The 17287-nt window shown below is 26.4% G+C and overlaps 2 protein-coding genes and 1 long non-coding RNA gene across 4 annotated transcripts; 1 reads left to right on the plus strand and 2 right to left on the minus strand.

Moving 5' to 3' along the window:
- Positions 1-204: 204 nt before the first annotated feature.
- On the minus strand, positions 205-3734 carry LOC126550777 (uncharacterized). Its single transcript, XR_007604805.1, has 3 exons — positions 3408-3734; positions 2811-3033; positions 205-1462 (listed from the first exon to the last, which is right to left on the minus strand). It is a non-coding gene; the product is annotated as an uncharacterized LOC126550777 (long non-coding RNA).
- Positions 3735-3806: 72 nt separating this feature from the next.
- Positions 3807-5710, plus strand: LOC114122664 (trans-1,2-dihydrobenzene-1,2-diol dehydrogenase-like). Its single transcript, XM_027985395.2, has 6 exons — positions 3807-4313; positions 4442-4572; positions 4701-4861; positions 4932-5175; positions 5238-5388; positions 5456-5710. Exons 1-6 carry the CDS (start codon positions 4112-4114, stop codon positions 5554-5556), a joined length of 990 nt encoding a protein of 329 aa, XP_027841196.1. The 5' UTR covers positions 3807-4111; the 3' UTR covers positions 5557-5710.
- A 1148-nt stretch (positions 5711-6858) lies between these two features.
- On the minus strand, positions 6859-15972 carry LOC114122674 (cohesin subunit SA-2). Of its 2 annotated transcripts, XM_050202897.1 has the most exons (23): positions 15752-15972; positions 14756-14942; positions 14353-14696; positions 14082-14284; positions 13189-13362; positions 12921-13125; positions 12638-12863; positions 12427-12580; positions 12087-12235; positions 11787-12006; positions 11503-11721; positions 11064-11246; positions 10759-10974; positions 10506-10667; positions 10242-10436; positions 10016-10175; positions 9802-9935; positions 9563-9739; positions 9269-9483; positions 9040-9203; positions 8918-8957; positions 7926-7982; positions 6859-7851 (listed from the first exon to the last, which is right to left on the minus strand). In XM_050202897.1, exons 2-23 carry the CDS (start codon positions 14926-14928, stop codon positions 7695-7697), a joined length of 3927 nt encoding a protein of 1308 aa, XP_050058854.1. In that variant the 5' UTR covers positions 14929-14942; positions 15752-15972; the 3' UTR covers positions 6859-7694. The 2 variants fall into 2 exon arrangements, with proteins under 2 accessions (XP_050058854.1, XP_050058855.1); XM_050202898.1 differs by lacking the exons at positions 6859-7851; positions 7926-7982 and adding an exon at positions 8522-8751.
- Positions 15973-17287: the final 1315 nt, after the last annotated feature.

A 17287-nucleotide genomic window follows, 5' to 3' on the forward strand; every position in this document is an offset into this window, starting at 1 on the left:
AAGTACTAGAAAAATTAGGATGCTGCAAATATTAAATAATGAGTGATTGCAGTTGACACAAATCTCGTAATTTTTTTTTATTTATTATCTTTATTATTTATCCTTTCGGGATTCGAGCATACCTATGCCGGTGATGTGTCCCGGAGTGACGTGATCCTTTCGTAAGGAGTTTAAGAATGTTTTTAAATTATAACTTTAGTACTTTATGAAGAGAAACTTTTTAATTACTAATAAAAGTCATACTTATTACCACAATAAAAACTATACAATTTATCAGATTATGCTTGAAGTTTGAATATTACTAAAATTAAAAAATTGATGTTCTGTTACAAGAAAGGTTCTGTTCGGTCGTTCTTACATACTCGACTAGTCGACTGACTTGTGTAACATGATCAAGACGTATTCAAGTGGCTTTGACGCCCAACAGCCGGATGGGAATAATATCGCTGGATTACTGATTAGCAGATTCCAGACAGGGTGCCGGTCCAGTAGTCATGTATATATAATTATCATATTAAAAAATATGCTATTACAACATATTATGGTTCTACCTATTTTAAATTAAAAAAACCAAACTTTTTGGTGTTACGGACCACTTGGAGAACTTTCGATAAGCCACAAATCCCCTCAATTGTATTCTTTATTTTTCTAATATTATAGTTATAAGAAACAATTTTTTCACACATTTTAAAATTTAGATTATGAATAGATAAAAAATAATGTTTCTTTATAGCAGGCTTTTAATAATATTTATAATTGATCATTTTTTATTAAAGTTAAAAATAATTAACAATTTAACGCAAATTACATATCTTAATGTACAAACAAGATAAAATTATCTATTGAAATAATAACATAAATTCCACTGTATAATATAAATTTATAAATAAACGACGTACTATACAGTATATACTGTTATTCAGTATTTGTGTTATGCCTCAAAGGAAAATGAAGTATTTAAAATACTTTTAAATTTATATTTCTAGAAAATACAAAATATAATAAGTATAGTATTATTGTTTACTCAGAGTGGATTAATATTTCCATAAAAATGATGCAAAAGAATATTCGACTATATAAAATGCCTAGTTAGGTATCATGAGCGTAGGTAAGGGTGGGAGGTTGGGCGTTAAAACACCCATGAAATTAAAGATAAAACAATCTTAAAATAAATATTGTGAATTAGACTTAATGTATATCTAGAATTAATCAATTAACTTAATAAATAAATTAAACTAACTGCACGGCATTTCATTAACCATAAATCACCAAAAACAACTAAAAATTAAGTTCTTGGAGAATAGAGATAAATTATTAATTTTATCTATTGCAAAAAAATAGCTTTATTCATTTCCACTTTCCAGTCTTTACGATCTCTTTCTGAGGGTGGATTAATGTAATCAAATTAACAATCACAAAATAAAAATTGTCAGTCCATAATTGATTGTTTTTAACTGAAAGTCTGAAAATAGAAACAAAATTCAAATAAATATAAAATTATAAAAACCATAATCGAATAATATACTCCATGCTGCTTATCGACCAATTACTTTATCGTCAGCACAATGTAAAAACATAAAACTAATATACATTATAATTTATAATAATATAGCACTCATTCTCAAATTTGATTAGATTGATGGGTTATACATATTATTATGTCCTTTTTATCTAATAAGATATTTGATTTCCACAATGAGCTTTCACTTTAGACTAAATTCAATTTTGATTCCAAATAAACCAATTTTTTTTTTTTGCTTTTTTTCAAATCATTCCAATTGTGTGGAAAAAAATCGAAAACTCCATAATGCCGATTAAATGATTGTATTAGATTATTATTGTATTCGTTATCGCTTGTTTATTAAATAAGTAAAAATAAGTATAAATAGATTATCGATTTACATAATTTAGCCTGCAGTATCTATACTGTACAGTGTACTGTCAGTATGCGTATAACATCGATATTGATCGTTTCAAAATTTAAGATTTAGTGATTTTTATTTTTTTTTTTTTACGTATAAAAATATTCTGTTGGACAATAGGTAATCAGTTTTACTACTGTAAGTCTAGGGAAATATTCAAATATGTGGTAAATAATTTTTTTTATAATTTAAATTAATTTTTCAAAATTGTTTTATTCATTTTTTCAGTCATAAAAATATGAACTAGCCAGTTAATTTTTGGTCATGCTTGTTTAAAAAAAAAATATGTTTCTTTTTTTGCATTTTTAAAACAATCGTGTGCTTTTTTTGTTGCTTATATTATGCTTAAATAACCGAACACTATATTATAATATAATATATTAGGCAAGACCGTAGCCAAAAAAATATTTTTGGGGGGAGGGGTTAAAGTATAAATATGTCATATTATATAATAAAATTTGAAATTCTAACTATTAAATCTTATTTCAAAAAAAAATTCGGGGGGGGGGGGGTTGAACTCTAATCTCCCCCTGGTTACGGCCTTGATATTAGGTATGAAATTATAATAAATTGATAATATCTTCATAAATTTCGAATGTAGGGACTGAGGAAGAAAAACTATTTTAGTCAAATCTACCCCTTCAAATAAATCTTAAATATGCCACTGTAAAATAATATGCCTACACACTATACAGGTAAATTTATTTATTGATAAACACTCATTATAATTTAAAATATTGCTTTTAAATAATTTTCAGTCAAAATAAAAGAATATTTTTTTACCGTTATTTATTAATTTTTACTTTTTTGAATAACAGGTAAATATCGTAAAAAACTCTCACAAAAAAACGCAAACAATATTCTTACCTTAAGTTTAATGATAATTACCTATGCTCTCTATTATTAATGGTTACTATACAAAAACTGCTGAATGCAATTTTGCTTTGAGGATGATATAGGTACTCGAACACATACGGGTTAACAGTGGAAATGTGGAATGTAACATTTCAGAGTGACGCGAACCGAATGTTTCTGCTTTCTGTTTTTATTTTTTTAGTAGGTAATAATAAAATTATTAAAACTGTTCGAGGAGAGAAATACATTTCAATATCTGCAATGTAAAATTTGAACTTCAATCTTTTATAAAAAAAAAAATATAATTTAAGTAGCTTTACAGTTATAGGTAGATATATAATATTATCTAAATTTTTTTTTTAATTCCCATGATAAAATTCCTAGGTATATCGATTAAACAGGTATAAAATAACTACCTAGTGTTAAATTCTTAGTTCTCATTTTCGTTATTTTTTAACTACGATAAAAACAATTTATAATGAACCATTAAACTATCAAGTTTTTTTATTCGTTAACAAAAACGATAGGTATCAAACATAAAATTTCTTGTACACGAATACACAATATTATTATGCTACATATAAATCAACAAAATACTGAAATATTTTGAAAATTTAAGATGTCACTTACTCTTGTCCCCTAAGTACCAACTGCCATTCCTACCTATAAGATCCAATGCGCTACTATTATAGAAATGGCCATCAAGGTTAAAGACTGAAGCATTTTTCTGCTATACTATATACCTAGGTATGGCGCACACTAGAAGTAAAAAAAAATCATCGTTATACAACCAATTAATATTACGTTCATAGGTCAGAATCTGAAATAGGTAGTTTAAATAACAAATCGATGTGGTGTACCGTGTTGAAGTTTGCGAGTAGCGATGCAGATTACACAATCAATAATCATAAATCATTGTGTAATTAGATTATATTATGTAGTCGTAAGTCATGTGTAGTTGTTATTCTATGATTTATATAACTCCAATAAAATATGACCCGACGAGTACCTAATAATTAGGCAGCGTTGATAAACTGCCGTGACCCGTGCGCGTGTACAATTTATTTAACCCGACTGTACGCTGTTCACTGTAGAAAAACATAATAATATTACTGTGCACGAGATTCCGTCGCAACCGACGAGATATTATTTCGTTCTGTATTAATTAGCGCCTCCACGCGAACAGGTTGTCCGCGCGGCACTGGTGTGTTCCACTCTTGGCATACTCCTCGTCGAGCCGAGTCGTTCAAATTTGAGTATAGGTATTTCACTGTTATTATCGGGCGCATCCGACAAACGCGACAGTTTCGAGTGCACATTACTACCGTTCAGAGATGGCGACCCGATGGGGAGTAATAGGCACCAGCAATATTTCGCACGACTTTGCCGTGGCCATGAGTACGTTGCCGCGGACAGAACACTTGATCACGGCGGTGGCGTCCAAAGACAAGGCGAGGTCTCAAGAATTCGCTCAACAGTTTGACATTCCCAAGGCGTACGATTCTTATTCTCTGGTGGCCACCGACCCCGAAGTAGGTAAGACTCCGAATTCGACTCTGAAACCTTGTGATTTATGACGTTATGACTAGGTACCAATAGTCAGGTATAATAATTGTTGAATATTATGATTATCTGATTATCGTGTGATTTGTAACTTGTAACAGACGTTGTTTATGTGGGCACCCTCAACGAACACCATTACTCTGTCAGTCGTTTGATGTTGGAACACGGTAAAAATGTTCTATGCGAAGAACCATTCTGTCAAAATACCAAACAAGTCCAACAGCTCGTTGAAGTAATTATACTTACACTTATATAATATTATTAATATGTCTGGTTTTATGAGCTTAAAGATGTGTAAATTTATCTATTTCAATATTTTGTTGATAAAAAACAACATTTTTTTTTTTTTTACTATTTCAGCTTGCGAGGTCTAAAAACTTGTTTATTATGGAGGCTATGTGGATGTTTTTCACTCCAGCGTTTACTATTTTAAGAGAAGAAATTAACAAAGGTACAATTGGCGAACCTTTACAAATTATTTCTTCATTTGGTACACCGATGTCCGAATCGCTAATTCAACAGTAATGCATTTCTCTTAGTATCTAGTTAGGTCTAAGAAGTATTCTTTAATTAATTGGACAAATTTGATAGGCGAAATAGTGGAGGATCAATATTAGAGTTAGCTGTATTTTCAGTTTACATGAGTCAATTTCTATTTGGCCCTGAAAAGCCACAAATTTATGGCACTTGTGGACAGTTAACAGAATCTGGGTTTGACAAGGATGCGAGTGTAATTTTAAAGTATAGTAATGGCAGAATTTCTACATTTTTAAGCCATTTTAAAGTTGACCTACCCAATGAGGCGACTGTATTTGGCACTAAAGGAAATATTAAAGTAAAATAAAATGAAAAATAGACTATTATATAAATTATGTGATAACAAAATTATTTTGTTAGTTATACGATCCATTTTGGTCAGCGACTAAAATGTCTATAAATGGATCAGACATTAATATAGATGTGCCTGAAACAAAAAAACCAACCAGATATGGAAATAGTGTACAACTAATCTACGAAATTCAAGAAGTTAGAAATTGTCTTCTGAAAGGTAATTATAATTTTACAAAATATTAATTTTGACATGATTGAATTAGTGAATTATTGTATTATTACAGGTTTGAATGAGAGCAGTATAGTTCCATGGTCTTTAAGTATAGAGAATGCAATTTTAGTTGAAGATATAAGGAAAAAATTAGGAGTAACTATATGTAAATAATAGAAACTAAATTTGGTACATAATTTATGTTTTACATTTTATCTTATTGTTTCAATTTTTTTAATTAAGCTAATATAATAAAATATTTGTTTATGCTCAAAAACATACTAATGAAATTATAGATAAATATATTTGCATTCTATTGTACCTGCAATGGATTATTGTTTGTTATTTTAGGTATATAATGAATATCAACTGTTGATGATTACTCAGCGTTTATAAAATATTAATTAAATAATATAAGCAAACATAAGTGAATTATTATGAATACTAAGGCTGTTGGAGTATTTTATGTTTATTGTAGTTTTAAACCAATATTAGTATTTAATGGAATACTAGTATATGTGCTTCCTTATGTCTGATTACTGTTTTAAATGCTTGTATGAATTTATTTGTAATTTATAATTCGTTTTGCTTTTTTCCTATGTGGATGAAGTAAGGTTTTTATTTATTTATTTTTAATTTAATAAGTTTTAAAATCAAAATTACATTTAAAAAATGTATACAAAAATCTAAAAAAATATATTTTTATATTTTATGTATTCTAGTAAGTTGCAAAAATCAATAATTATTTCTTCTACATAACTTAGTAAAAATGTTCATAAATATAAATCTTTTGACAAAATTTAAATCTAACAACTTGTAGTACTTGCACTAACTCACTATCTTACTCTATTGGTAATTTTCATTAGTAAATCAGTAGGTTTTAAAGATAATTATAAGAAGTATTTGAAATATTTGAGAAATAATTAATTTATTACACATAGCAATTCCATTTAAAATTATCTGTTCCAACAGCCTTATAATAATTTAAATAGTTACTTAAAAAAATAATGTATTATAAATGTTACAAATCTAGAAAAAACCAACATATTTATCTATAATAATGAACCATTTAAAGTGTTGTTAATTATTATTAATTATATAGTAATCAAGTCTCTTATAATTTTTATAAAAACCTTAAATTATAATAAATGAAAATTTTTTAGTGAGTATCTTAAGTGTTACATAAAATTTTATATTGTATAATATATAAACCAGGATGTATTCTCCTCCCGTGCAAGATATTGAATTTTAAAATTAAAACAATTTCAAAATTTTTTACTTGAAATAATAAGTGGTACGTAGTTAACTATTTTTTTTTTTTAAAGAAATTAACAACTATTTATACTTAATCTCAGTATAAGATAAATATAATTAATTTTCAGATACTATGCTGTTCATTTAGGAAATGACAAAATATGTTATTTTTATTAGATTTATTGCCAGATTTCTGAGTAAATAATTAAATAACAAACTGTATCTAACTGTATCAAACTGTATTTTTTCCTATTAGTTATTACCAAGACAGTAAAATTTTATACAACAGCTAAATATTACTAATATTTTTTTATATTATACAGTTGAGTCGCAATAATTCAAAGTTGAAGGATAGTAAAAATTTGCTTCTAGATATGTATTGTTTAAAATCATAACTCAAATTTATTAAAATTTAGTCAAAACTGAGTTATTTAATGACATTATATTTTTAAATTTTACCATAAAAACATGATAAATATTTACATATACATATAAATGTTATAAAAAGGTAAAAAATATACAATATTATTATATACGTACATAATATGTATTATTTACTACTAACAATAGAAAAATAATTTGTTATTCATTTTTGGTTTTTTGGCTGTTAATTGACAACATTTTTTAATTTTTCTACGCCTTGACTAATAGATCCAATGAATTGCCTAAAAGTTAATAATGATGATATTGCTCGGTTCACCCTAATCATATTTAAAGTTTTTTGAGGGTCATCATTTTTAGAATTATAATAATCAGTTTAGTACTCGTTTATTATCTTTATAATGTAGTTAAATGATAAAACATAATTTGTTTAAGCATATACCCAGGTATAACAGATATAATATACTCCGACTAAACTATTTATCAAAATTGTATACTCATCTTTACAAGACTTATAATACATTGAGTGTAAGAGAATATATTAACTAGGGAATAAAAAAAAAAAATTTGAGTTGTCAAATTTTTTGAATTATGGCGATTCAACTGTATTGTTAAGATTTCTGCAATAATAACTGCATCTCAATTAAAAAGTAATACAAATTTAAAATTATTATGCTTTATTCATCATCTTCATCGTCTTCTTGAATATAACGATAAGGTATTGAACGATTTATGCACTGGCGTGTTGGACGAGAGCCTCCAGCTACAGTACTATCTGACCAATTAGTTTCATCAGAGTTCAATTCAGAGCGGCTATCTTGTGATCTTGTTGATCTTAATAAGGAATAAAAATATATATATTTTAAATAACAAGTACTTAAAAGAATATGAGTTCATTTAAATCTTACTTAACAATCTTTGATCTTCTTTTCTTTATTGGAGCTTCAGTTTGTACACTTGGAGTTCTGCGAGTATCAAAAAGTTGTTAACATTGATTAAAAAAATATTAAATCAATTTTATAATTCCAACTAGACAATTAACTGTAGTTAACTAACTAGTAAAACTATTGATATGAACTTAATTTTTTGCATAGATTTTGACTAATGAAAAAATTTTTCTCGAATTGAAATTATTTGATAATACTCAATAAATTAAATATATAAGTAGATAACAAGAAATAACTAATATTCAAAATTTTATATTTTTATAATAATATGAATTAATAATGAAATATTTAAATTATCATTAAACTATTTAAAATTTTAAATTGTATCGGCTTAATTATTTTATTACTTACCATATTATTATCTAGTATTAGGGTTACTAAATCTTGATAATTAACTATTCATATAAATGATAATACACAAGTTTTTTGTTTGATTTAATAGACATTGTTTAAATGTAATACTTAAAAATATATTAAAACTAAATTTCATGCATAACCATACATTTAATTCAATAAAAAAATAACTGTAACACATAGCCAAAATAAAAAAAAATATATAATAATTATTATCAATCACATTTATTTAAAAATGCATGCATTGTTTATATTCATATAAAAATAATTGATTTACATTAAAATAAATTATAAGATTCAAATAAACTAATTTCAAAAATCAAATTAAAACACAAATTGGATAGCAAAATAAATTTTATTACATGATAGGAACACACAACAGTGCATAAAAAACTCCAAGATGACATTGGTGATTACAGCTTAAATTTAATAACTGAAAAAAATAATAATTAAAAAAAATAGCATTGAAAATTAAATAAATTAAAAATAATAGAAGCGTACTATAATTACAGTAACAATACATATTAAATAATTCTTCGCATACATGCTAAAGTATACTTAAAAATGTAACTGAAATAAAACTATTATGTTTTTAATACCCAAAATCTTGATCTGATCCTTCATCGTCTTCGTCATCATCTGAACAAAAATTTAGAAAATATTTAAAATTAATATTTAATTACTTTAATCTAGGCATTATATAATTTAATGGTTTACTTACAAGTTTCTTTTTTATTCCTACGTGTGTATGCCCGCCGTGAAGTAACTGGTCCAGGTTCAGCATCACCATGCATTAAGCTGTTTCTATAAATGACCCAAGGCTGCCAATCTTCACTGCGACTCGAGGGAACTGCCGATGTTATATGTTTATCCAAATAGTTAAGACTATAATGGTAAATAACAATTAAGATAAATAATCATAGAATAGAACAAATTAAAAGTATCCCTACACAATGCGTTTATCTTGTTTAAGTAGTTTGTTGGTAAATTCAGCTAATATCTCCAAAAATGCAACATGTGGAGGTGGTACTGACGGATCATCTTGAGCAATTCCTTCATCAGTACCTACAGCAAATAAGACACCTTCACGGTGCAAAGCTGCCATAGCTTCACGATTTTTTAATGCATCCAATCCAAATGATAAAGCAAATCTTTTAGCCAATTCCTAAAGTAAAAAAAAAAAAGTAAAAAAATATTCATTCAGTAAACTTTATTTAGTTATGTTAATCCTAGTTAATCTGTACCTTTAAACTGCTGAACTCTTGAGAAGATCTTGAAATACGGAATGTACCACAATTGATTTGTAGTTCTCTAAATGATGTGATTAAACTGACAACCATAGTTCTTGCACAAAGAACTTTATTAATTTCACGGGCTTTTCCAATTGTAGTCTTAATGATATCTCCATATTCATTATATGACTAAATATTAAAAATTAAAACATAATTAATAATCAATTAAATAATAACATTTAAATTCTTACTTTAACATAATGCTTAAAGATATCTGCGGCGCAAGTAACCGGAATCATTCCATACACAATTAATTTACAATAAGATGCTAAAAAGTTTCTTCTTTTGTGTAGTTCTTCAATTTTAGAATGCTCATCTTGAACGCCTGTTAATTAATTTGAATGTATTAGTCTAAATGTGTATCACAAAATAAAATAATTTGAAAACAACTAATTTAATAATTACCTTCTTCTTCATAAACAAACACATTTTTTTGAATAAAATTATTCAATAAATCTTGAAGTTCTTTGTCAGAATCATAGAGTAGATTTCCCAAAACTGGATATTGTTTGACACCCAATTGGTTACAAAAAACAACAAGTAAGTCGCATATCGATATATAAGCCTATTCAAAAAAATTTATTAAAATTAAATATTCTAGGATTCACAGAAGACAATAAAAGAAAATTACCTCTTCTTTGAATAAAGGATTAGTAGAATGTGCCAAAATTCCTCGAAGAACATCCATGAAATCATAGAGCTTAGTCTTAACTTGCGCTACTTGTTCTTCTATATCTTCGTTACGCCCATTTTCCAAAACATTTTCAACACTGTGCAATTCCCACATTGTAGCAAACATACATGCAGAAATGCTATATTTAATAGCCTTACATAACACAAAAAAAAAATCATATAATAAATATTTAACTTAAAGTATTCTCAAATATTAAATTACTTCTTCTGGTAATGGTTTTGAACCCTCGTGGGCCATTTTTAAGTCTTTGAAAATTATATCCCACAAATTCCAAGGCCCCAAGTTATGACACGAATAAAATATAGAAATCTTCTTCATACTATTTACCACATTGTAGATTTCATCATCATCAGGTTTTTCATTCTAAATATAATGTTTATGTTTTAGAAAGAAGATTGAATAAATAATAAATATTATTAAATAACGGTTGAAAATAATAAATCAATTAATTTACTCCTTCAATAAGATTATTCCAATCATCCATAGCCTCTCTGTGTTTATTAGTAATAGTATCCATAAGAGTGCTTTTTTGAACACTACACCTGGTAGCTAATGTAGAATTGTTTTTTGAACAAAGAATTTCTAAAGTCTTGGCACAAGTTTCAAGAACTTCATCGTTTTGATGTTTGTCAGTTACCAAATGTATTTTTTTAAGTAATAAATCTAAATTCTAAAGTAACAATAAAATGTATAAAACAATATAGTTCACATATGATATTAAGATTTAGGAAAGAAAGTTATTTATAACAATTTACTTACAGATTCTTGTCTTGATGTTGTATAAATATCTAAATCGAAATACTGAGGTATAGATAACAAATTAATAAGTTTGTCTGCATCTGCCCTATATTTATCAATTAATGGGGGTAACACTTTTATAAAATGTTCAGTCAATCTCTGCTTATCATCTTGAACTTGTTTAATTTCTTTTACTGACATCATCTATTTAGAATAATGTAATATTAATAAAAAATAATGTTTAAATTCCTATAGATTTTAGTATACTCATTAATCATCATAATAAAAATTAACATTTGTTTTATTTAAATTTATATAAATTTAATATAAATTAATTTTATTTATAATGTGACAAATTAAATTTCAATACATTTAGTTTGATGACATGTTAAATATAAAAACATAGAAAAAAGTTACTTTTAAATATTATTTATACTATTTTAAATAATAAATTATCTACCTTTCTATTTGGTCCTCGTCCAACAGGAGCTTCTCCAGTTGCCGCTTGTTTAATACAACACACCATCAATTCAATCAAACTTGTTTCTTGTCTATCATCCATTTTCTCTTCACTTAAACCAGGCTCTTCTAACAATAAATCAGTCATACATTCCCAATCTTTCATCATTTCATTAGAATCGATCAGTGAATCAACCAAATAGGCTCCATGTTCATGTAACTAAAATGTGATAAATATTAAAAGGTATACCTAGTAATTTGTTTTGAATTTTAACCAAATCTTACTTCTGATTCAATAAAGAACTGAACTAAATCCCTTATTAATGGCGTGTTTGGTAAACGTTTTTTTCCTCGTTTTGTTCTCACAGTTTTTGTATCTTCTTCTGGTTTAAACAAACGTTCATTTAAAAACTCTCCAGCAGCTTGAGCAACTGCACGATGAGAGGAGTAAACAAGTTCATATACATGTTCACAATCTTTATCTGATAAGATATCGCGATGGTGTCTATATAATAAAAAATATTTTTACTAATATGTAAGGTACTAAAAAAAAAAGTAAATGTGAAAACTAAAGATTTTATTTACTTTAAAATACTAATGACTAATCTGACAGCCTGAACTGCAACATCATATTCTTTATCTAATGTCATTGCCACGATTCTATCTTTAAATTTACTGGTGAAAAGTTCCAATTTACTTTTTAATTCTTCAGATGCATATAAAGGTTGTAATGCCTACAATTATAAAATAAGAATACTTTTTAAGTATATTTAAAACTTTAATATACATCTTATATTATTTTTGTATATAGATAAACATAGAACATATTTAAGATTTAAATTAACTGTATTAACGGTTAATATATTTCTTAAAAGTAATCTTTATGTTGGTGGTAAAGAGTTATACAATATTACAATAGTATTACCTGTAAACATTTTAATCGTACTTCACCAACTTTATCATGCAAAGTCCAACCAATATACTTTAAATATGAGTCATCCAAAAAGTTTTGATGGAATTTTTTCATCCAAACTCCTATTTCAGCCATACATATTGCTCTAATTTCTGGTAAGGTATCCCTGTAATTTAATATTTTAGCAAACCCTTTTGAATCATATAATTTTATTTTTACTTGCCTATATCTATGAACAAATACAGATTTGAACATATATGTCAACATATTTTTAATTTCATCCATATTTTCTTCAAGTTCTTGACGTTTAGCCATTAATGATTCTAAACGATCACTTGCTCTTTTATCTCGAGCTTTTTGACGCTCAGCTTCATATTGACGTTGAGTATTATCCAAATTGACAGACACAATTAATGCAACATCAACTAGAGCCGTCATTAATTTCATGGCTAAAATAAAAAATTTAATATAATATATTTTTTAGTTAATTTATGTAAATAATGTACCAGCAAGTGTAGCTGTATGTCTGAATGCTCGAACTTGAGAATCAGATAAACCCGTTAAAAGTGATATCATGTTATCCATTAAATATTGATCATATATGATAGAATATTGGCACTGTTTTACAAGGTGACCAACAAAATCACAAAAATTAGATCGAAATTTTTTCCATTGAATTCCACTCATAATAAGAGGGTATTCTCCACTTTCCTAAAAAAGAAACAATCAACATAGAATGTATAATATAAAAATAATGGTTGTGGAAAATTTTACTTCGTCGAATTCTTCTGTCATTTTTCTAATAATAGCCGCATGCTCCATATTTTCAGACATTGCTGGTGTAATGACACCTTTACAACCAGCAGCATTGATAAAGAACTGCATTAATACCAAAAGTGCTTCATCTCTATTCATTTTATATTGTTCAATCCAATCATCAACAGTGACCTAATAAATATATATATAAATAATATATACAGGTAGATTTATTTAATGATAAACACTTATAATTTCAAAATATATTAATGGTTTTGAAAATATTGCTTTTAAATAATTTCCAATCAAAATAAAAAGATAAAAAAAAATAAATAATTTACTGTTATAAATTATTACTTTTTGGAATAATAACATGTTTTAAAATTTATTTTTTAAAGCAGACTATTTTTTCAGAAAAATTGCAATTCAAACAAATAGTTTATGAGTTATAACTTATAAGTATTTTAAGTTTAGGGTGAGTGGAGTTGTAAAAAAACATTTAACAGGGTATCCCCATATATCACCACTCTTTTGATAACATTTTTTTTTTATTACAACTGGAAATTATGTAAAAAAATTTTTTTAATCATGTTAATAGATTTGTTGTAATAATTAATAATATAAGCAGTATAAGCAATCATTTTTTCTTTTTAGCAAAAATTAATTTAATCTAAATTATTACTAATAGTAATATAAATATCCAAACATTTTATTTATATACTACGTCCCTCAGTTCAAATTGCACACATCTATTATTGGGACATGTTCTATGGTTGATTAGGTAAGTACAATCTTAATCTTTAATTATAATATGATTTGTACTCACAAAAAAAAATTTATTTTTTATTTTTAAACAACTATGATATTTTTTATATATATATAATTTAAGTATTAAACTAAATAACAAATACCTGTAAAGAAACACGACCATTTCTAATTGAACCATATAAAGTTCCATCATTTTCTAATTGCAAATCCACAGGCGGTGCTTGAACCTGCTGTTTTTTTGATCCTGCAGGTCTGCCAGGAGGCCTTCCGGGCTTACGTTTTTCTGGTTTCTTTTCTGGTGGTGGGGATGGTGACATAGTAGACCTTTGAGGTGGATATTGTGCTCCTAACAACACATAAAATATTAAAATTTATTAATATGGTAAGTGTTATATTAATTTATATATATTGAACCTCTTGTTCTTGCCCTAGTCACTCTTCCACCACTAGGTGAATCACCAACAGCACCACTAGGTGAATCTCCAATACCACCATTAGGTGAAACAATACCACCACTCGTAGATGGAATTTGATTGTCTAAATGTAAATTAGACATAGCATCATGAACCGGCATTCGGGGAGATTGATGTTCTTGTGAATTTATTTCTTCATGAATAGATGGGGAAACATGAGGAGGAGGTGTTTCATATGTCATCATAGATTGTGATTGTTGAGGCGGCTGAATAACTGGCATTTGTTCATAATTATTATCTGACATTCCAGGTTCTTGATAATGGTCCATATTGAAGACTTCAGACCTAGAAATTATCCATCATCATTATTTATTGAATTATTTTTTTTTTCCATTAATTTTTACCTTGGTGTTTGATAATTATGATAATTTGCATAGGGGTTGTAATGCTCTTGATAATCTGATCGACTAGGTGTCATAGGACTTGGATGAATAGAACTACCAGGTGTAGATGGAACATCGTACTCCATTGGAGGAGGATCATCCATGCGTATTCGTTTACCTATACTTCGATGCATTTTGACTTTTTTATCTACAAATTATTCATAAATGATTATAACATAATTATTTAATTAACATATTGACTTTCTACTGCAAAAGTTTAATTTTCATATGTATGTAATTACTATTTAATATAAATTTTATTTTATTAATTTAATCATTGAGTTAGCAAAGACGTAACAGTCAGAAATTTCTTGTATGAGTTGATCATTGGCTGTAGTATCAAATACTTATGAAATTAGAAATTTGTCTAAAACTTTTATGCATTCATATAATATCTACAATAACACTAAAAATTATAACTTATAAAATAATAAAATATGTAACATTTTAATGTACATTTGTATATACTTATAAGAAAAATAAATATTAAATAATAAACAATAATAATCTTATCATTATTATCTAGTATCATTTGTTGAGTCTTACATTTTAATTTTATTATTTTAGTAGGTTATACAAAATCTCAATGGAATTTAAACAATTATTTAGTGTATCTTATAGCCAATGTGATCTTTGGTTTACAATTAAAAAGCATTGTCATTAATTATGTATTACACCAAGACACTAATGTAAAATATTATTCGAGCGTAAAATATGATTTTAGATTTTTGAAATGTTGGAATATCTATAAAATACTATGTTCGAATAGGTAGAAGTATTATGAAATTTACAAAAAACCAGAAAAGTAAAATACTAAAATGACATTTCAAAAATAAAAAAATAGCTAACATTAGGTTATATCTTATACGTATTGCAGAAATATACACAATTTTAAATACTTATCTAAAATTAAATTTCGCGCTAAAACTACTACGTAAGAGACAATAAAATATTTACCAAACTGATCAATTTCAAGTGATTCTAGTCACTACATATATTCCGTTTCATACACTGTTGGCTTTATAATACCATTGACACCATTAATAATTAATTGAAATAACAAATAAATTCTATGGTGTTAACAATTTAGTATTTATTTTACGCGTATGTGTATTATTATGTACTTATGTTTACGTTCACTATTGACTGTTGTAGTCGACTGTAGACTACTCGACTGTAATCATATTCTATCTGTGACAGTGGCGAGTCTTTGTTTACGGGTATGCAACACTTGTACCGATTTGGTGCGATTTCGGAATTTATTATAAAAAATCGTTACTTGGTACAATCATGTGTTAATAGTCCTAACAACAATATGTGCTACAATTTTAAAATAATATTATGGCGTGTGATGTGTAAATGTATAATAAATAATTGCGTGTAGTGTATTATTGTGTACCTATCTCTTAAAAATGTAATACGAGGTTCATCGTAATTATAAGTTGGAATTTCTAGCGAAATAAATTATTAAAGAAAAAATTTAAAACAGCTAAAAAAGTACCTAATCATTTAATTTAATTCAGAAAATTAAGTTTAAAGAATAGATTAACAATTATATTATAATATACTTGATCGAGTTATTTTCTCAGGTATCATCACTCATAATAATATGAAGATTTCACATACGTCAATCAATAATAATAGTTAGATAATGAAATACAATCATAGGAATACGTGCAAATTTTATGATTAGGTATTATGTGAAAAATGAAAATTAAGAAAGTTGCGAGTTTTCAAAATATAAGTAGGTAGGTGCTGTTACATTTAAAGCTATTTATACAATTATACTACAACCCTATTCCTAGCCCCTATAGGTACCGTTTTGTGATGGTTATGTACGTCGGTACAATAAGTTTTATAATATCAGTTATACTATTACCAAGGTATATTAGAATAATTTATTATTATAAAATAGGTATATACTATATTATATGTGATTTATTTTTGGTAAAAATTAGTTCAACCGTTTCAGTATCGTTTATAGTAGATATATTAGTATGCAATAGTTAAGTACCTATTGAATTATTCGAATTAAACACATTCCCAATAATGGCTAATAAGCTATGGCAGTGGCACCTTAACATTACATTCAGCATAATATAGTATAGGTATATTCCACTATTTAATAAAGTGACTTTTACATTTTTTTCTTTCAAAATAATAGTTATTTTAATAGTAATTTATTATAATATCTAGTTAATAATTAATATAATAGTAATAAATTTTTTTTTTTTTTGATCAATATTTAGCCGTGTTTATTGGACGTTAGTTTCTATTGGTTAGTATTTATTACCATTTTTGTCTATTATTATAACATTTTATTTTTGAAGCCTGTTTTCCTGCTATTTGCGCAGATTAAATTAAAATTAAATTTAAAAGGTTAGGTTTTAAATTAAGAATTTTATTTTTTACTCGTTAGTCAAAATCAATTATATCGAATAGTTTATATTGATAAATACCTATATTATGAAACGACGAATTATATATTATTTG

The sequence above is a fragment of the Aphis gossypii genome, chromosome 3 (assembly GCF_020184175.1).
Source record: "Aphis gossypii isolate Hap1 chromosome 3, ASM2018417v2, whole genome shotgun sequence".
Taxonomy (NCBI): domain Eukaryota; kingdom Metazoa; phylum Arthropoda; class Insecta; order Hemiptera; family Aphididae; genus Aphis; species Aphis gossypii.

Excerpts from the sequence above, each read along its gene's own strand:
- LOC114122664 (XM_027985395.2), top strand. The coding sequence starts at position 4,112 with ATGGCGACCCGATGGGGAGTAATAGGCACCAGCAATATTTCGCACGAC. Across the intron at positions 4,573-4,700 it reads AAGTCCAACAGCTCGTTGAA|CTTGCGAGGTCTAAAAACTT; the intron begins GTAATTATACTT and ends TTACTATTTCAG. Across the intron at positions 4,862-4,931 it reads TCCGAATCGCTAATTCAACA|GCGAAATAGTGGAGGATCAA; the intron begins GTAATGCATTTC and ends CAAATTTGATAG.
- LOC114122674 (XM_050202897.1), bottom strand. The coding sequence starts at position 14,928 with ATGCATCGAAGTATAGGTAAACGAATACGCATGGATGATCCTCCTCCA. Across the intron at positions 12,581-12,637 it reads GTATTTGTTCATAGATATAG|GGATACCTTACCAGAAATTA; the intron begins GCAAGTAAAAAT and ends ATTAAATTACAG. Across the intron at positions 12,236-12,426 it reads TACGATTAAAATGTTTACAG|GCATTACAACCTTTATATGC; the intron begins GTAATACTATTG and ends TTATAATTGTAG.